This window comes from Nematostella vectensis, chromosome 9 (genome assembly GCF_932526225.1).
Source record: "Nematostella vectensis chromosome 9, jaNemVect1.1, whole genome shotgun sequence".
NCBI classification, from domain to species: Eukaryota; Metazoa; Cnidaria; class Anthozoa; order Actiniaria; family Edwardsiidae; genus Nematostella; species Nematostella vectensis.
The window spans coordinates 11,346,078-11,366,321 of record NC_064042.1 but is presented as its reverse complement, the minus strand read 5'-3'; the positions used below and the strand labels follow the sequence as shown (position 1 = coordinate 11,366,321).

General features: G+C 40.8%; 2 protein-coding genes across 3 annotated transcripts; one reads left to right on the top strand and one right to left on the bottom strand.

Annotated features, from left to right (window-relative positions):
• Positions 1-828: 828 nt before the first annotated feature.
• On the top strand, positions 829-6,324 carry LOC5507801 (follistatin-related protein 1). The gene is made up of 10 exons (XM_001628385.3): positions 829-989; positions 1,120-1,226; positions 1,821-1,857; positions 2,201-2,410; positions 3,054-3,101; positions 3,321-3,523; positions 3,857-3,986; positions 4,514-4,534; positions 4,607-4,670; positions 5,331-6,324. The coding sequence occupies exons 2-10, from the start codon at positions 1,167-1,169 to the stop codon at positions 5,566-5,568; spliced, it is 1,011 nt and encodes a 336-aa protein (XP_001628435.2). The 5' UTR covers positions 829-989; positions 1,120-1,166; the 3' UTR covers positions 5,569-6,324.
• Positions 6,325-6,981: 657 nt separating this feature from the next.
• Positions 6,982-19,769, bottom strand: LOC5507797 (double-strand break repair protein MRE11). 2 transcript variants are annotated; one of them, XM_032376543.2, is made up of 18 exons: positions 19,714-19,769; positions 19,603-19,643; positions 19,242-19,342; positions 18,018-18,178; positions 17,352-17,439; positions 16,539-16,795; positions 15,563-15,754; positions 14,604-14,763; positions 13,737-13,823; positions 13,287-13,410; positions 13,022-13,128; positions 12,164-12,403; positions 11,468-11,570; positions 9,430-9,582; positions 9,322-9,356; positions 8,608-8,672; positions 7,575-7,629; positions 6,982-7,193 (listed from the first exon to the last, which is right to left on the bottom strand). In XM_032376543.2, the coding sequence occupies exons 1-18, from the start codon at positions 19,722-19,724 to the stop codon at positions 7,128-7,130; spliced, it is 2,046 nt and encodes a 681-aa protein (XP_032232434.2). In that variant the 5' UTR covers positions 19,725-19,769; the 3' UTR covers positions 6,982-7,127. The 2 variants fall into 2 exon arrangements, with proteins under 2 accessions (XP_032232434.2, XP_048588527.1); XM_048732570.1 differs by lacking the exons at positions 19,603-19,643; positions 19,714-19,769 and having other exon boundaries at positions 19,234-19,342.
• Between the last annotated feature and the right edge of the window lie 475 nt (positions 19,770-20,244).

Sequence of the window (20,244 nt, the reverse complement as noted above, 5' to 3'; positions counted from 1 at the left end):
CTTTTTTATTATAGAATAAAAAAAAGGAAAACTCGCGGTTCTACAAAATGGGAGCGGGATGAGGCAAGGTCCTAAGCACGTTTCGTCTCTGGGGGGGGGGGGGGGGGGGGCGGGGGGGGGGGAGGGGCTGGAAAGGTCTAGACCCAATCCTCCTTATGTGACGTGACGCGTTTGACTCTGATTGGTACCTAATTGTTGGTAGTTGGTAGTTTGAAGATTTCTAAATGATGCATCGCGTAGCGAGGATTTCTAACAGGAGGGGGCCCAAAAGGGTATTTTCTCCTGTATTTTAGAAAGTGTCCCATACATTTACTCGTAGTTTTGGCTGCTACAAGTGGGGGGGGGGGGGGGGGGGGTAGGCCAACCCCCTGGCTACGCCCCTGTTATATCTGCATTTGGATAGAAAATGTTTCTATATGGATCTAGCGATCTATTGTCAGAGATAAGGATGTGGATTTGAACTTTCTTGATCAGTTGTAAGTGACTTGCTACTCTGACCCCAACCTGCGATTTTTTCTCTAGACACTCTCTAGCCTATATTAAAACTGTTGCAACTTGTGGACGATCCATGGGGAAGAAAGTGTGCCCTCCTTCGCACTAGCGGTGCCTTACAAGGCAGCTGTTTTGACCTGTCATTCCTAACCTTTAGGCTTGATTTTTTTAAGTAGAGAAGAGAAGTGATACAAAAAAGGCCTTGAAGCGAGGCCAGAGGAGGACTTGGAAATGTGTAAAAGAAAAAGTCGGGAGTTGAAAATATGAGCAGGAAATATTTAATCGTAGCTAGCAGCTGAAAAGGTCTGTCCATGTTGCCTCGTTCTCCTTATCTCACAATACAGTAAAGCCGTATAGCAGACATTCCCGAGCAGTGGGATTAGGATATTCTGAGAGGGAAGGGAGCCAACAATGTGATCCTGTCTGACCACATAGGGCTCAAATTACATCTACACAACAGCGGACTTCAGCTCAACGCAGATTCGCTTCCCTGAGAGGTAGGCTCTCTCTTTTCGTTAGTCTTTTCACTGAATCTTCATACGAATACCTTAATGTCAATGTCTTTGATAAGCTTTTTGATTGCCTGAATGTGAGTAAATAGACAGACGCCTCTGTTGATTTGTTTAGCGAGCGAGTACGTCAAGATCATTATCATCGCCGGTCGCTCGCCTTTCATGATGAAGCGCGCTCTTCTTCTTTGCTTGAGTTTATTTTGCATTCAATTCGCACTCTCGGTAAGTAGTAGAATAGACTGTTATCGATTAATCTGTGTTTCGATTGTATGTTTTGTGTATCCATCTGTAGAATCTTTTATATCAGATTAGCGCAATACAAAAGAACTTTCGCATTGTAACATAATTTCACTTAGTAATAATAATAATCGAAACAAAGCGTTCTGTTTAGCACATTGCGTACTTTCCTGAAACAATGCATTGTTTATTGCAGATTAAATTGGTTCTTTGTAACGAATTTATATTCTGCTGATAACTTTATCTGGGAGTTTTGCTACATCCGTTTGCCAAAGAAAGGCATTTTAGGATGTCTCTCAATAGTATACCAACTAAAAGAAATAATTGCGAACTTGATAATATTGGTTCTTTCGCCATTCAGCTTATGAATCATAGTTCGCTACACTAGCTTCAAAACCCCTGAAATGCCCTTGTTCAAACACAGAAGGCAAACAACCAAAAACTGCCAGAGATTACTTGATCCATTACTAATCACAAAAGTCTAAGGCTTAGTTTTGACCATAGTCATCTATCGGTGATATCGCCAATATACCAAATGATTTATTGAAGAATTGAAGTGATGTTGGTCTGTTTTTCTAGGTTGTTGTGAAGCCAAATGGAGAGACCGAAGAAGAAGGTGAATATTATTTTCAATTGCGAGGCCACTTCGCTCAAGGACTTTTAGTGGTCTGTCATGCGATCAAAGGGTCACATTCTATCAACACAAATCGCTCTCACGGAATGCCAGTCTCTTGCTCTCTACTACTACCGATTTCTTCCTTTTATTTTTATGGGGCACTAGTTCCTATGAAGAGGAGGCATTTTTTAAGCTGGTGTCATGCGCTTAACACTGTTAACAGTGTGCTGTGTTTTGGAGGGGGTGTGAAATTAAAAAAAAAGCAATAACAATATTACTAGAAATCTGGAGAGAAAACGTTCCACACCTAACATGAATTTCTCGATTTTTCATCTTGTCGAAGACCCTTGCTCAAACGTGTTCTGCCACGCGGGACAAGAGTGTGTAGCGGCCAAAGGCAAGGCTTCGTGCGAGTGCTTGTCCGAGTGTCCGGACCACATTAAACCAGTGTGCGGGTCGGACGGCGTCACTTATCCTAACCACTGCGAGCTTCACCGGATAGCGTGCGTGCACACAAAGAAAATCACCATCAGAAGCAAGGGGCCGTGCGAAGGTGGGTACTGTTGCACGAGGTAAATCGATGCGGCTGCGCGTGAGCCGAGTACACACACACGCACACGCACGGGAAATCACAAGAGATAACGCTGAGCAGTGGTGGATACAGGGGATGTTGCACGAGTGAAATTGACAGTTGCGCGCAAGCTGAGTTCTCATACGCGCACACGCATAGCCCGAGTGTCAGGCCCTTTTAACGCTCTCTATGAAGTATATATCGCCTGATACTCGGGCTAGCACACGCAGTGAAAATAACATAAGAGATAAGGCTAAGTAGGGATGGGTACAGGGTGTGTGTGATCGCCCTTTGTAAGTAAAAAAAGTCATGCCTCTTTGTTTGGTATAACAATTAAATTATATACTATCATTGTGTATGGCGTCTTGCTCAGGCTATAAGCAGTTGGGAATCTAGTGGGGAGGGGAGGGGGATGAAGAAATGTATTGAAGATGTTCACAAATTTACCTCCCGCCATATGTTTTTATATATTGTTGTGCCACCTCCTTTAGGCCGGTGCCCTCCCCCCCTCCCCGGAAAATACACGGAGAGAGGTCTAATAAAAAAGGTCCTCTTTTGAGTTTAAAAGACAAAAAGACAATTAAAGAATAATCATGGAACAATTAAGATTATTTTTTTGTTACAGAAATCCCATCCTCCGCACCTACTGGAAAAGTGAACATGTCCAAACCAGGTGAGTTGGTTGTGAATGTGATTCTAGGCTTCGAAGCAAACAACTTCTTCCAGTGGCATGGTATAATTGGAATGACTCACGGATATCCGCATTTATTCTACGTAGTCTTTTGAATCGTCGGAGCTCCGACGAAGGGCTACTGCTCGAAACGCCAGCAAAACTACATCGTTCTAACAAAAGCGTCCCCTTACTTCTTCAGTCTTGTTGATATATTTCCAGTGGTTTGTTACGAGCGTGACCGTGATCAGATGCGTGGTCGGATGATCGAGTGGATGCAAATGCAAGAGGAATCGCTGGCCAATGCGGCGGGTTACCAACGAGTGCTGAAACGATTCTTTGACATGGTGGACAAGAACAAGGATGGGAAGCTGGATTTGAAGGAACTCACAGAACTCGTCAAATACAACCAGACGGTAGCAGAGGTAAATAAGATAGCTGAATGTGCATCGCGCGAAAAAAATAATGATAAAATAAAACAAGCGAAGTTAAAAAAATCTCGCGCGAAAAATGGAGATTTGCGCAAAAGTACGCGCAAAAGTATCCATGTTTCATCGCTGATAACAGTATCGCCCGACTGCATCTTATATCACTACTTGGTTGACCTATTTGATTAGCTGATTTTTTAGCCTTAGACTAAGCAGTTTTTTAGACAAGTGGGTTAAAAATATGACCTATAGCGATCACTAACGTAAGTACTTACGTCTCCTTGTCCGTCGCTATTGTAAACCCTGCTTAAATTCCATTATGTCTTGTAGATCCGCGAGGCGGATGAGTTTATCAACCCCGTGCTCCAAGGTCTCTGCTCCGATGCGCTCATCTCTATCACTGACGACGACGAAGACACAGAGCTTACCTTCAAAGAGTTCACAAAATGCCTTGATCCGGGTAAGAACCATCTGCTCAATAGGAATTTTCTATCGTTTTACATGCTATTTATACTTGTACCCTGGGAGATAATGGGCACTCACAAGAGATTAGGAGGCTCACCTTCCCGTAATCCCTTGCGCGCCCACTTCCCATGCATCTTAGTGTTTACATCGCTGACTACAAAAAGAGGAAGTTATGACGTAAGTTGAAACGAAAAAGATAGGTCATTTTGAGTTGGGGTTGACATACTTTTTTGCATAGTTAACAAAATAAATACAAATAAACAACAAGGTATATATATGATTAAAGGTAAACAAAAACAACAAGCTATTTCCAACTGACCCTTGTCGTACGAATTCCAGCTTGTGCTCTCAGGGATAGGCCGAACATCATTGTAAGCCCAATGTAGTAATGTCGATGGCAATATGCACGACATCGGGAGATTGCTAGTATTCATCTTGGGTATGATGACAACGACGACATTGATAACAATCATAAATACTGTTGAATGATTTGCCTATTTTTTATTTTTTTATCTTCCACAGATTTCAAACCGCCAATGAAAAGTAAGTAAATTCAACACGCGATTGCTTTGTAAAGATTCTGTCACTAATGTTTGATTTCTTCTTCCTACTCAGACTGCGAGCTGGAGGGTGAACAATACAAAGACGGTGCTGAGATCCCTACCGACTGCAATAGCTGGTCAGTAAACTTTAAAAAGGTGGGGGGGGGGGGATAAGTGGATGGGAGGGGTTTGATCTTAAGGTGAACAAGGTGATGGATACCTACAGACTGCAACAGATGGTCAGTAAACTTAGAGATGGGAGGGGGGAATAAAAATAAGTGGAGGTGAGGAGATTGATCTTAAGCTAAACAAGACCGGTGATGGATACCTACAGACTGCAACAGTTGGTAATAAGCTTGGAGATATGCGTAAGTGTGTTGAGGGGGACTAATAAGTGGAGGAGAGGGGGTGGGACTGTCTGTGAACAATAAAAAGACTAAGTCCTTACTGGGAGCTGGAAAGTAGATTTTGGAAGGGGGGCCTGGAATCTGTAGGTAAGTAAAATACAAAGACGGTACTGAGATTCCAGCAGATTTAAACTCCTGGGGTAGGGAATACCTGTTGAAGGAGGCGGAGAATGTGGCAAAAATAAGAAGACTTAACTCTACGCGTGCTTTTTACTGACTCGTTTATCTTTGCGCAATCGATATCGTGAGCGTCAATTCCATGTTTTTATATCATGTATTTCAATCTAATTTGTATCTTTTTTTGTTCATTTGCGTCAATCTAACTCGTGTTTTTCTTTCTTTCTTTTTTTTTTGCGCAAATACCAGTCTAACCAATGCCTTAATTTTTAGTGTCTGCGCATGCGGGAGATGGGTCTGTACCGCGTTGGATTGTAATCCGTCCTCCAATCACGTGAAGGCATCGCTGGTGTTGCAAGGCGAACAGGCCAAGGAGAAGCTAGAGCGAGAAGTACTGGCGGAGAACCCGGAACAGAAGCGCGTGCTGCTCTTGCATAAACCAAGCAAGCACGGCATGCACCGCATGCATCACAGGCACGAGAGAACCAGAAAATCTGGGAAATCCGGTTAGACGAGCACGAGCACCTTGGACTTTAGCTGCTGGAGCTGAACTCCCAATTCAACTTCTTTTTATGATAGTATGGTTAAGCATGATCGCAACTGTAGAGATTACGTGTTATGTATATTTTAACCTCAAATATTAGCGTCCATGAGATCACCAACTTGAATTCACGCCAAACGAGGATGAAAAATCAAAGGCGTTCGCATGATGCCGTTGAAGACCTTTTGAATGGAAAAAAAGTTTTTTAATACTTTTTTTATTATAGATATTAGCATAGTTAATATAGTAAATCGTTTTATAGCAATTACCGTTTCTGAGCCCTTCAGGTGTGTAGAGACCCTATTCTACTGCGCTGTCACTCAAGACTGTAAGCCAATCACTTCTCACTGCTTGCCGAGCTTACATCAAGTTTTCGTCGAGTCAGAAAGCCAGTCGACTGTTTGGCGGCTGTACAAGATAACGATGTGATTGGCTGACAGGAAATCGATTGATAGGGTCGGGGTGTAATTGGTATGGTTGCGGTAACGAGAAGTAGTGGAAAATCCCGGTTACCTTTTACTAAAGGAGGGCTATAAGGAAAAGCTGCATGCAAACACTAATATAAGCAAGCTATTTGATGTAGCGATAAGCCGTGTACTGTACCTCAAGGAAAGGGCAAGAGCGCACTGACAAATAAGTCAACCTCACGCCAGCATGAACAAGGAAGCAACAATAAAATGAGTATATGTACACATTTGCAAAATAAAAATGTTATATTTTTTCTGATTCAATTATTACAAACCGGCCACTATATAAATCCCAATTTGATTTTCGTTAAATGAAATAACTTGGAATGTTCAATAAAATCTCCATCCTTTTTTATCAGTTACATTGCATATAGAAACCCTCATTCCAGGGCCTAGCGAGAGAAGTCCTGGGGACGATCTCGATAGCAACGCAACTAGGAGCGACGTCACGGCATCGTCACGGCATCGTCACAACATAAGTGACGTTTTGTCATTGTAAAACTAATGTTCAAAGAATACAACGTGCATATAACATAACACTATCATTCAAGCGCATTGCCAGTTATGGAACATATAACAACCCACTATCTTTTTGCTACCGTCTTATTTACCGTTACCATGCTAACCGTCGCTAGCATTTTATCGTAATATTATCAGGAATTATCATCCTCGTAAAGGCCGGTTTACACTTGCGATTTTTGATGCAATTTTTGTCGCATCGTCGCGGCGAGTTTTGTAGCAGCGATAAAAACAATCGCCGCGACAGATGCGTAAAAAATTGCATAAAAACATAAAAATCACTAATTTAAACCGGGCTTAAATTCGAAATCGTAGCCCCTACTGCCGCGTGCTGTTCGGCGCGTTGTCAGGGTTACTGGCGCTATGGTTATTGCAAACTACTCTGTCAATTGTTGCCGCTTCACACTACAGCCAGCGATTCTTTGGCAATGTTCGGTGCGTTGCCATGGTCACTATCGCTATAGCAGCATTCAAGCAGTCACTCGCTGTTTGGCGCGTTGATGGTTACGTCATCTTCGCCGCTTGGGCGTTGCCATGGTTACGTCATCTCCGCTGCCGCTTGCTGCTAGGGGCATGGCTAAATGGGTTATCGGACTCATCACTATCGTCCTGTAAAAAAGCGAAACAAACGAAATGAAGGAGTTAATGAGAAGTTCAAACTCAAAATACATATATGAGAAGCAATAACAAGTACTTTTAAAAATGAGGATATTTGGAAAGTCGTAACGATATATACGGTATTTGGAATATCGTAACGATGTATACGGTTTTGGAATGTGGTAACGATATATACGGTATTCGGAATGTCTTAATAATATATACGGTATTTGGAATGTGGTCACGATATATACGGTACTCGGAATGTGGTAACGATATATACGGTATTCGGAATGTCTTAATAATATATACGGTATTTGGAATGTGGTCACGATATATACGGTACTCGGAATGCTGTAACGATATATACGGTATTCGGAATGTCCTAGTCACCTGGTACTGGATAGCTTTCTTGCTCACGCTTCGTCCTGATGGAGCTCGCTTTCCTCTGCAAGGGTAAAAGAGTGAAGTTATTGAATCCATCGTGCTATCATACATCCATCTCGACGCTTGAAGGCTACTTTGGGTACACGAAGCATCAGATGCTAAAACCCCGGCTACACGGCAGTGTTAGCTGAACAAAATGTCAGCTAAATACCCTACCATGGCTGGAGACTTTATACAGTAGAACCCCGCTAACTTGAATTCCCGGTAATAAGGATTAAGATGTGTCACGTCTCAAAAAACAAATATTGATCGATTTTAATTCTTATTTCGGTTGATTGTTATTCCGGAGTGACTCCAAAAACACATTTATGGATACAGATATTTTGTTCGTGTTTCATATAAAAATAATGCGCAGCTATTTTTTTTTTCTGTCGTCTAATACGAAATGAGTTCTGATTCCCCATTAAATTTGAATTTCGCAGCGTTCTACTGTGTATACCAGGGGCGTTCCTAGAGAAAAACGCAGGGTGGGGTCAAAAGTAGTAATTCATTGACCCCGGATCGATTAAGCATCTTAAAGCCGCATTGTCACCAGTTTACTTCCGGAGGTCCGACGGAAACCTCAACCGTTAAGAGACAAAAGAATCTATTAAAATCCGAGATATTAAACAGGCCATCCGCTCTAAATTATTAATCACATCCTCAAAGAAACTTCCAATAAACACACTGCTTTCAATATTTATCAATTTTTTTTTTGTGAAATATTTTTCGCGTTTTCCGTTAAAAATCACCGGAGATTGTTACGTAATCGACCGGAAGTAAACTGGTGACAATGCGACTTTAAATCGTCATCTTTAGATCTTGTAATACATCACTAGAGCCATCTAGAAACGTTTTATGTCCAAATGCACACATAAAATTAAGCGTAACTACCAACGAAGGGGTCCGGAGCCCTCGACGCCCCTCCCCTTCATGACACACGCCTGTATACGAAGTTCTTGCCAACGCTCTCGGTAATTAACTCTTACATACTACTTACTGAGTACTAGTCTTGGCCGAGGAAAGGGGAGCATTGAACTCTTCATCTTCAGAGCTGCTGATCAACTGTATCATGCAGAACATACAATAAGCTCGCTATCAACACGACTCTACTATAAATTTGTAGCCGGGACAACGGCATCGTTTTTGGCATGAGGCCATTGCTCAACCCAAATCAGGTATATTATTTTCTCATAAAACTTTGAGAAAATCAAAGTTTTACCAAAATGGAAAGCTTTCTTTTTACTGTAGGTACCCTACGCAACGACGACGACGGCAAGAGGAACGTGATGACCTTGAAAACGCTTCCAGTCTACAAAAAACTTGTTTTTATGCTTCCAAGAAACAAAGGTAAGTCTGGAACTTTCTCACTACCATAGCAAAAAATGATAAAGTCTTTGGTACTAGGTGCACACATAACTGTCCTCGCTAGACCGTTAAACCTGGAGTTTTCCCGTCTTTCTTAGGAGAAAAACTGTTAATATGCATGACAAAATGAATTTTATGTCTAATTTTTTGTATTTCTGTCGTCTCCGTCGCCATCTCTGTTCCAATTGCGCAAGGTTGAGCAACAATTTGTTTTTAGTGGGTACGGAGGCAAAGGCAGTACGGGAGCAAATTGGAAAAAAAAAAACGCTTGTTTTTATTGAGTACATCACAAGGGCGGCGAAGGGCAGTATAGGAGCAAATAGATAAAGGTCATCTTTAACCTTACCGTGACGTCGCTGGACTTCGATGCAGACGAAAATGCTGGAAATAAGAAGATTATCATTATGAAAGCTTGCTCACGGAATACGCACGTAACCTCATTTCATATACTCACAGTCAGTGATAAGACTGCCTTTCCTTGCCGCGGAAGCTGCGCCCCGTCCCCTCCCCCCACGGGATCCCCGGCCTCTGCCTCGACCCTCTCCTGTACCCCTACTAGCATGCGTGCCGCCTCTGCTGCCTCGACCTCCTCCTCTACTTCCTCGCCCTAAGTAAAAATAAAGTTTTTCAGTGAGCTCTTTCTTTTGGTACATATATACAATATGCTAATAAACCGCAATAATATCGAGATACAGGGTGATGGAAAGAATCTAAAACCACAAAGAAAAAAAAAGAAAAAAAGTCTTTTACAGGTCGTCTCCGTCATGAATACTGCTAGGATGCCAAGGCCCTACCAAATGCGATCAATTCCCGACTTCCCAACGCATCGAAAGGCTAGCCCACATATTTCAGCAGCCTAGTCCTAAGCGTTCTTATAGGGTTTCCTGTGGATGACAAGAGTTGTGACGTCACAGGAAACCATCTCCACTGCTGGGTGAGCTAGTCCCAGCCCCCAGGCTACCTCAGGTTATACTCGCGTCGGCCTCTTACCGCTGTGGCCCAGGTTCAAATCCTGGCTCAAACTGTGGATTTTATTCCGGGTTCCTGCCTTGATATGAATTTGTGCAACAAGTGGGTTGAAGTTATTCTCCCGTGTTTTCAGTCTTCTCTGATAAGGACACTAAACCGGAGGCCCCGTTCTAACCTGAACCGAAGGGACGTAAAAAAACCACTGGGAAGGCAATTAACCCTCTGGCAGTGACCACCCCCAGTTACAGTGCTTACAATGCTTACTAACAATACACTCAAGGGGGTACTTGGTTTGGAGCCTAGCTCTGTTGTACCTTCCGCACCAGTATAACTGGTGGAAAATGAATAAATCAATAAATCAATCTCCGATCACAGGGAACCCGGTAAAAACGCCTGGGACTAGGCTGAACACAGGAAACCCGGTAAGAACGCTAGAACAAGGCTGAACACAGGAAAACCGGAAAGAATGCCTGGAACTAGGCTGAACACAGGATACCTGGTAAGAATGCCTGGGACTAGGCTGAACACAGGAAACCTGGTAAGAATGCCTGGGACTAGGCTGAACACAGAAAACCCGGTAAGAATGCCTGGGACTAGGCTGAACACAGGAAACCCGGTAAGAACGCCTGGGACTAGGCTGAACACAGGAAACCCGGTGAGAACGCCTAGGACAAGGTTGATATTTCAGATATTGTGGGCGATATCATCAACTGAAGCCTGGACACAGGAATACTTCCTGTTGACTGGAAAAAGGCCGATTTTTTTTTCCTGTGTATAAAGCGGATTCAAGAAACGAAGCGGACAACTAAAGGCCAATATCAATATTACCGGCAATCTCGAAGATAATGGAGACAGCAGTGCACACACAAGTCCTTGACTTTTACTGAAAACAATCTTCTCTCAAAATTTCAGTCTGGGTTTTGGAATATGTTTTTGTGATACAGTGAAACCTCTATAAAACGGACCTCCATCAATTGACAACCTCTTCATCAGATCTACATAAGCGGATAGCCTTTATAGAACAGACACTTTTTTTAATGTCCCGATTTTTTATTCTTAACACTCGAACAATAAAATCCCATTATAGTGCACACCTTCATATTAACGGAGACATTTTCGGTCCCAAAGATGTCCAACAGATGTAACAACAACCACAGACTTACATTAACCGAATAATCTTTATAGAACAGACACATGATTTTATATTCTTAACACTCGATAAATAAAATTCCACTTAAGCGACCACCCCAATATAACGGAGACAGATGTCCGTTATATAAATGTTGTATGGACAACCTCAGACTTACATTAACCGAATTATCTTTATAGATCAGACACATGATTTTATATTCTTAACACACGATAAATAAAATTCCACTAAAGCGACCACCCCAATATAACGGAGACAGATGTCCGTTATATGAAAGTTGTAAAGTACTTTCGTCACAGCTAGGTGTCCTGACATCGTAGTATTGAATCTCTGCTTTGAAAAGTCCCCGCACGGATCTAAAGCACAAACTCACCCCTGCCCTTGCCTTGCGGTCGAGCGTCAACATCCATACTATCCATACTCTCATCACTCATCTCATCATCATCGTGGACTTGGCTTCGAGACTCTGCAAGAACCTAAACACAGCACGTTATAAGGATACTCGATATAGTGTTATTAATCCGTGCCAGTTATACATTGTCACTTCTTTTTTTATCCAATATTCATAATCTCCCAGCCCAATCTTCTTACTTGCTCCTCCTTCTACATCCACTATATGCATCAGTCAGTCTAACCTTCCTAATTTGCTCATTTTCCTCTTGATCCACCTCTTTCTGCCGCCCCAAATCTTTATCTGCGCTGCTTCTGACATAACCTACTCCACTCTTACCTCATCCAGTGTTAATTATCTATCTTAAGTAGCTTTATAGCTTTTTACTCACTCCGCCTCCTTTATCCATTATACCATAACTTCATCATTATCTATCTAATCAGCCTCATACCTTTGTACTCACTTCTCCCCCTCTATCCAATGTGTGAATCAGTCAGTCTTACCTTCTTGATTCGTTCCTCTTCCTCTCTACCCACTCTGCCTTCGCTCTTTTTATCTGTTCTGCTTCTGGCATAACCTAATCCACTGCTACATCATCCATTGTACATTATCTATCTAATCAGCTTCATACATTTTTACTCACTCCTCGGCCTCTATCCATTGTCTTGTTAGTCTTACCTTCTTAATTTGCTCCTCTTCCTCTTCATCCCCCTCCTTCTGCCGCCTCAGCTCTGTGTACTTCTGCGCTGCTTCTTCGATGTTCTCGGCTGTTACGTTGTTGCGTTGCTTCAAGTGTTTCTGAGTGACCTCTAGTTGCCAGGACACTAGTGTTTGGATTGCATCTTTCTCATCTTTATCTACGAATTCTCGCAGAGCTTGAGCCATGCGATTCTCAGATAGGATCTGAAGGTCTAAAGCCTGTGACATCAAGAGCATGCTGCTAGTTCAGGAAAAGTAGCCACTATTTTTGCACAGAATTGCAGTATTACTACTGGTTTAGCTATTGGTGATAACTGGATTGCAAACGTTAGGTCGTCCATGCAGCACTTCGTCACACAGTATTATAGTTGTACTGATATAGTGTATTGATTTTGAAATGTTCGTAAAACATTTTATTTTTTCAGAACGATTGCGGTTGCCAAAAAACTCGATCCATCGGCTCACCAGCCGCCATCTTGGATTTTAAAGCGACGCACAGCCCCACAACCATCCTTCTCAGCCGTGGGACCACTTGTAGCTTTAAATTAAGATGGCAGCCAGTCAGATGATGAATCGAAGTATCTGTGATGAAACAAAACAATTACCCATCCCATGTAAGAAGGCTACACATTTGGAAACACAGAGGGATGCCGCTTAGACTCAATTTCAAGCTAAAATGTTATTTAGTTTAAGCTCTTACTTCGCTTTACTCAAGAATTTTTGATTCCTGTAGAAAGCAATCCATACCCTACTCACTTAGTCAACTTTTTCAAGAAAAATAGCGAAAAGACTTGATTTTGTGACAGACGATATTCACAACATATCAACCGAACTCACATTATCTTTCGATCTCAGATAGTCTTTAACCAGGTCTTCCATCCTTGTATTGTCCAGAGCCTCAGGCCGCAAGTGAAGCAACTTCTCATCGATGTCAGGTCTGATGCCTAGAACATATCAATGCTATAACAAACACGTATGTAAAGGCGTTGAACGGCGTTGAACGTTTCAATGGATTTCTCACATGACGAGGAACAAGGCCTCTTCTTAGAAAGATTTCGAGTGTGTAGCATGTATGAACTCAATGGAGTGAAATCGCTTTTACATTTTGCCTGCTGGACTTTCTTTCTATGGAAGAGCAGGATGTCTTTGGGATTTGCAACGCGATCTACAAATTGTTGTCCAAATCTGAGAGTGCTGAAGGACTGAAATCCCCCGCTGTAGTCAACCTGCAATAGGGTAAAACAGCCATGCCAAGATTAAACGGGTAAAAGCACCCTGTCCAGAATGCTTTGTTTATATCCTCATCAGCGAAATTTATTTTATAATGGACATTTACTTTTTCATCACAGAGCAAATAGACAAAAATACAATTAGTTGGCCAAGAGTTAAAGAATACAGGTTAAGAGTAGATAGCGTTGTATTCAAAGGACGCTAGGTGTAATTGATGGAACATTTTTTTTTTGTTAGAATAAGGATGTCACACCCCCACAACTTTCTAACTGCACCTACAAGGAAGCTGTTTTAGGATATGTCATAGAAATTTTATAGTTACCCTGAGACGAATGAGTGGTTTACTAGGTTTCCTTGGATGAATATTCCCTGCATGTTCATCCTCAGCTCTTGAAATCAGCTGCTCAACCTACAAAACAAGGATCAGATATCTCTATGAGGCAGCTTGTATTTTTAATGGAATTCTTTTTTCCCTTTATTTACACTGATGCTTGATTTGGGTGTCATGGCAAGTCTTAAAATTCTAAGAGACTTATTCTAAGGGCCAGTGATTATACTTATAGTAGCCAGAGATTGCTAAGGGTATATAGGCACATATACTGTACCGTATGCAATTAAGTCTCAGCAGAAACCTGGGGTCCAACTCTTCTAACCAATTTGTTTGCTCAGGAAAGGAGGATGTATACTGTCCAGCTAGTGGAGGGAATAGCCCAGAAAATCTAGGGATTTTTGGTGTCCACATTTAACAAATTAAGAAAGACTTTGATATTGATTGAGGCGACAGCCTCAACCATTTGTAGATACATTGTACACCTATTTTATGAAAAACGTTCAGTGCAAATGGCGATTGGCAAATGGCAGTTCTAAATCGAAATGACCATGTACGTCTAAATATTTGTTCCAAATCCAGAAAAATATAAATAAAATATATGACTATCCATTAAATGTTATTAATGTATGGTTCTGATATCGCTCGAGTTTATTGACCACCTCTATTTTTACAAATATTCACTACCCATAAGCACCTTTTGGTTGTAGAACTGCCATTTTTAGTATTTGTTATTTGCCGTTTGCACTGACAACTTTTTTTTTAAATAGGTGTACACAAAGAAAGGCTATTCTGTGTTATATATACCCCTATAAAGGGTATGGATCAGCCTTGCTGTAGTTTGGGCTTAACTAGCTTTACCTTGTCGGTGAGGAATGCATAGATTCTTTCTTCCTCTGCTGGATCCAGGTCTGTGTCACTCAAGATGATATCCTCCATGTAAAAGGGCCGGACTGTTTGCAGAGGTACCTTGGTCATCTTGAAGGCCTTATCTGGCCTGATCTCAAGAATTCCCACATGCCTAGGCAGTAAGAAATAATAGCAAATGGAGTGTTGCTAGGGGTAAGTGTAGTGATCTTAAGAATACATACATGCTGATCTTATTAATACCCACATGCTTGGCAGAAAAAAAATGGTTAACAGCTGTATAGCTAGGGGTGAGTGTAGTGATCTTAAGAATACTTACATGTCTAGTAGTATGAAATAATGGTAAATAGGGTGTAGCTAGGGGTTGGTGTGCTGACTTAAAGCCGCATTGTCACCAGTTTCCGGAGGCCCGACGGAAACATCAACCGTTAAAAGACAAAAGAATCTATTAAAATCCGATATATATAACAGGCCATCCTTTCTAAATTATCAATCACATCCTCAAAGAAACTTCCAATAAACACACTGCTTTCAATATTTTTAAATATTTTTCGCGTTTTCTGTTAAAAATCATCAGAGATTGTTACGTAATCGACCGGAAGTGAACTGGTGACAATGCGGCTTTAAGAATAGGCGTACATATCTGGGCGGTAAGAAATAATGGTAAGTAGGGTGTAACTAGGGGTTGGTGCACTGTACTCAGATACCTAGGCAATAAGAAATAACATTAAATGGGGTGTATCTAGGGGTAGCTATTCTTAGGCAATGAGAAATGATAGAAGGCAGGGTAAAGCAAGGAGGTGGATACAGTGGCAAGATGCTATGTTTTGTTAGAAGGGAGTTTTGTTGCACATTTATTTGACAGCAGCAGAAAATAACAACAACAGCAATCACAACAACAAAAGCCATTACAAAAATAGCATTTGATCATAGTCACTGTCCCTTACACCTACTTTTGCTTGGACTCTCCAGGTGATAGTGAAGTTGCAACTGTAGATCCTGGCTGAGTTATCCAAAAAGGCAATGAAGTGTCATCAGATTGACGAGGATCTATCAAGCACTCATGCTCATGCCCCCACACCACCAAGTCCAGGAAAGTGTCCAGGAATTTTTCTGGGATGTAGTTTGTGTGACCATGCTTTGCCCTGTAAAATAAATACAAAATGTTTTTTGCATTGATTAAAGAATTCGATATCTCAAAGAGACTTTGTCAGCCAAACGTTCGTTATTGTTTTCAAATAATAATTGGAAAACAAATTGCTAGAAGAATCCTCAAAATAACCATCTAACAATAATCTTTTAAGCTTTATTTCAAAATTCAATAAAAATATCATTAACAGCTAATATAGCATAATATCAATAAAACTAGCAATTGGAAATGGAATGGAATTCTCACATGAAGTACTTTGCTATGACGACAAAACGGCAACTGACAGAGGCTCTTTAAGAAGAACTCTCCTAGGGTAGGGGAAGTCTACATCCCTTTTATTACCATGTAGAATCCTAGCATATGATACCAGGAGTCTCATACTGGCTTGCGACAACAACAAAGGGGAACAACAAAGAAATGAGAGTCACACAGTAGTTTTAGTAGCATGGGCTTCCCTTCTCAAACCAGGTGCAGTAGTTCTTTACTTTGTAAGCTTAGCTCATCCTGTCTGCATTCTGTCTGCATCCTGTCTTCTTAAAAACATTGCATTGGGCTAAAAGAGCTGCTTGGGACACTGGTCCATTGTACCATCTCAACTGCATGAAGAAGTCTGCCTCTCTATTATAATGCCCACATTGATACTTGAAATGATAATAAAACTTTATAAATATTTGTTTTTATTTTGTTTAATTTCGAATGGCTCCATTCAATTTATTGGTAGGTCTCTTGGACACCCCAGCCATGAAATACTGTACTTAAGTCCCCCCTGACTACCCTACCTATTCTGATGCAAGACAAATGCATTGAACCAGGAATCTGGGTCCTCTTTAGGTCGTAGCATCTTCACTTTGTTATTGACAAATGTTCTGTGAAGTCTCTCATCCCGCACTGAGCCCAGTCCGTAAAGAGCCAGTTTAGTGGCACCCTTCTGCAGCAGGAGTGGTGACACAGTAATGTCGTCAACAGACGCTGGCCGGCCAAAATAGTTCACAAGCCCACAGACACTCAGGAGATCTAATGCACACAGATTACCCTCCTGTTGATTTTAACATGTAATAGAGATCATACTGTAAATGTAAGAGGAGCAAATATTTGCTAGGCGCCTGGGAATTTTAGAGAATTTATAGTAGCCATTGAATCAAACATTAGCAGACAGAAGCAAGAACCATGGTATTTAGTCTGACCATGACAAATAAGGACAGAATTGATTGCTCAGTTGGAAACACACACAGTTTGATGAAATGTGCTTTAGTGCAGTGAACTCTAATAGAGTCTTCTTGAAGTCTTCTTCTTGAATAATAAATGAGTCTTGAATAATCACTCCACACTTAGTTTAAAAATATAAAGTGTTTAGCAATTTTGACTTCTTCTAAAAAAGTTTAAAAATATAAAGTGTTTAGCAATTTTGACTTCTTCTAAAAATAAATTCAAATTATTTAATTAAAATGGGTTTGCACTATAGTCAGTTGAAATTTGTAGGACATTGTGTTAAAAATTTAAGTATAAGTTTGATAGAGGTATATGGCCTAAGAAAGTCTCTCTCTTAGACACAGTATAATCTATCTTTTTATTATGTTAATATTTACACCTACCCCTGCTGGATCGTCATGGTTACCATGTATTGAGAATACAGGAATGGAAACGTTCAGGTTTGGGTCCTCATAATTGACCCAGGGAAATCTGTAATATTACATGTAGAAAAAAAAACTTGATGTTATGAGGTTATTCAGTCAAGACACACAAAAATAACATAAACATATTACAATTACACTATGTCTGCTGGAGGGATGTACTAGAACCCAAAAGTACAGTGGGAGCAACAGTTTGGGACAACAAATATTCCTTGGAGTTTAAAAGAATATAATACAATTCAAAGTGCCTATGTCCAGCAGGCATAATGGAATAAAAACCTGGACTACTTCTGGCAAAACCTTCACTTGGGGAACAAAATTAAAGACCAGCATTACAGACTGAAACCAGGGGGTATAGGGGTTTGTAAGAACCATGCCAAATGAAACAGAATTAAGTACCACTGCAAGCTAGGGCAAGATGCCTAAGTAAAAATGATCAAGCATATTGATAGACAAACCATCCGCAAAGAATAGCCTAGCCTCAAAATGAAAGGGGATGGTGTACACCTTTGTTAAGTACAATATAGAAATAAAGAACCACAGATCAAAATTCAAAATAGAGCCTTGACAATTGCAACTCCTCAAGTAGGACACCTTATGTCCTCAGCACTACATGCCACACTTTACCTATTATTAGCAAAGTTGATTGACTGGTCACTGAGAAACTCCACTTCGCATACACGGTCCCCCATGCAGAATTTCCTGAATAGAGCCATGGAGGCATGTAGAGTCCTGCGAGATGGTTTATTCTCATGGTAGAGATCTCCTCCAAGTAAAATGAAATCAACCTGCAGGATATAAACCAGAATTATGTTGCACCATAGGAATCATAGTGAACTCAGTATATTGACATCAATAACATGTTTGGATATAATTTATCCCAGACGTTGTTTTGTTAGGCTATCCCATCATAGAAGACATTAATGACTAGAACACATATTAAACCAAAGTATTTTTATTATAACATGATCCTTGATGACGCGGGTTTTATGTTTTTAACTAAATGGAGTCAAATCTAGGCGTAATTAGGTTGTGTGTTTTTTTTTTACTTAGAAAAAAACCTTCGGCGGGCATTTCTTTTTAGTCGTTTTTTTAAGGACCTCTATTCTGCATGAATCCGGTTTCTTATAATGTGTAGTTTCAGAAAATATCCATACCCCCCCCCCCCCCCATTGAGGGGATTGAAAATTCCAGGAGGGTGGGGGCTCAAACGCCCAGGAATTTCCAGAGGGGAGGGGGGGGAAATGTTTTTTTTCCTTAACAGTTACTGTATTTATTTTTTTCAAGGAGGGTGGAAATTCCAGGTTGGGTATGGATATTTTCTGGAACTACACAATGAAAAATACAACCTTACAATCCCAATTATCAATCTGAGACCAATGAAAATATGTCACAAACCCCTCCACATGCCCTCCCTTATCATGCCAATATCTAAAGTTTAGATGGTTCTGTACATGCTAACTTAGAATTGGAAGTAAAGACCTCAGAAATTGCGATGCTCCCTAAAGTACTGTCAGCAAAGAGAATATAAAAAAAGTTCATTTTAAGCTTCGTTGTGATATACTATTTCCATTCGAACTTTGGGTAATTTAGCAAAAATGTTAAAATCAAGCCCTGAGGTGATTATATGATGTTTGGGTATTCAAATACTTTTAAGATTTTTTAGCTTTAAGATATTTTTGAAGAAGTGTAGAATCTAGCTCGTAAGGCCTAACAGGATTGACTCGATTATCTCATTGTTCTCTTGTATTTTTGTTCTTCGTCTGTGACGTACCAATCCAATGTAGTGAAATCTGATAGCTTCTATATGACCCATTTGTTGTATCAAATTGTTGATTCTTACATCCTTACATTTCTCTTCTTTGCGATTTGCAGAGTCTCTTCAAACGTCACAAAGGAATCGTTCCCTCTAACTTGATCTTTCTCAGCATATCCAAGATGCACATCAGTTGCTGTGGAATAAATGGAAGTTCCACTATTAGCTTCCCCATCTCCATTTCAGCATCCCCCTCCGCCTACAAACTTTCTATACCCCATGAAAAATGGGTTCGCCTCTGATCAAAAACACGGGACAAACTTTGGTCTAGCAGATTATTCTTAACTGAGATGTTTAGGTGTAATGTTATTTCAGTGATGCGAACAAAACGAGCCGAAGAAACAAATTTTATACATGCATTCATTTTACATGCAAATAAACAGAAAACTGACCTACCGATAAGTATGGAGAGAGTATTACCAGAGACTTCTCCGTCCCTGCGATCAAAGCAAAATGAGACAACCAAATAAATGTAGAATATATAGAAAAATGTACAGAAATGCTTACCCATCCGCCATCTTGAATTTTCCCGCGCTTTACTGCTGTACATAGTGACTTAGGGCTCAGCTAGCTGATGTAGTGAAAACAGACACCACAAACAATTCACGGGGTGGCTGTGTAGATCATTGACCGCCCCCCCCCCCCCCCCCCCCCTTGTTATCAAATCACAACTACATCTCTTACGGCATTTTTTTTTTTCATGTTTTATTCTGGAAAAAAATTGATGAGCTTTACAGAAGAAGTTTTGATAGGGCTCGGATCCCTGCTGTACATAGTGACTTAGGGCTCAGCTAGCTGATGTAGTGAAAACAGACACCACAAACAACTCACGGGGTGGCTGTGTAGATCATAGACTTTGACCCCCCCCCATCCCCCTTTTTATCAAATCACAACTACATCTCTTATAGCATTTTTTTTCATGTTTTATTCTGGAAAAAAAATTGATGAGCTTTACAGAAGAAGTTTTGATAGGGCTCGGATCCCTTTGGTGTCCGTTTTGCGACCTGTAAAAAAACTATGTAAATATCTGTAAAAATG

Coding starts and splice junctions, on each gene's coding strand:
- LOC5507801 (XM_001628385.3), top strand. CDS start 1,167: ATGATGAAGCGCGCTCTTCTTCTTTGCTTGAGTTTATTTTGCATTCAA. Junction 1,858..2,200: donor TGGAGAGACCGAAGAAGAAG/GTGAATATTATT, acceptor ATCTTGTCGAAG/ACCCTTGCTCAAACGTGTTC. Junction 3,102..3,320: donor AGTGAACATGTCCAAACCAG/GTGAGTTGGTTG, acceptor ATATATTTCCAG/TGGTTTGTTACGAGCGTGAC.
- LOC5507797 (XM_032376543.2), bottom strand. Junction 13,129..13,286: donor GAAAGTCCAGCAGGCAAAAT/GTAAAAGCGATT, acceptor GATATGTTCTAG/GCATCAGACCTGACATCGAT. Junction 11,571..12,163: donor AAGAGGAGCAAATTAAGAAG/GTAAGACTAACA, acceptor TGCTGTGTTTAG/GTTCTTGCAGAGTCTCGAAG.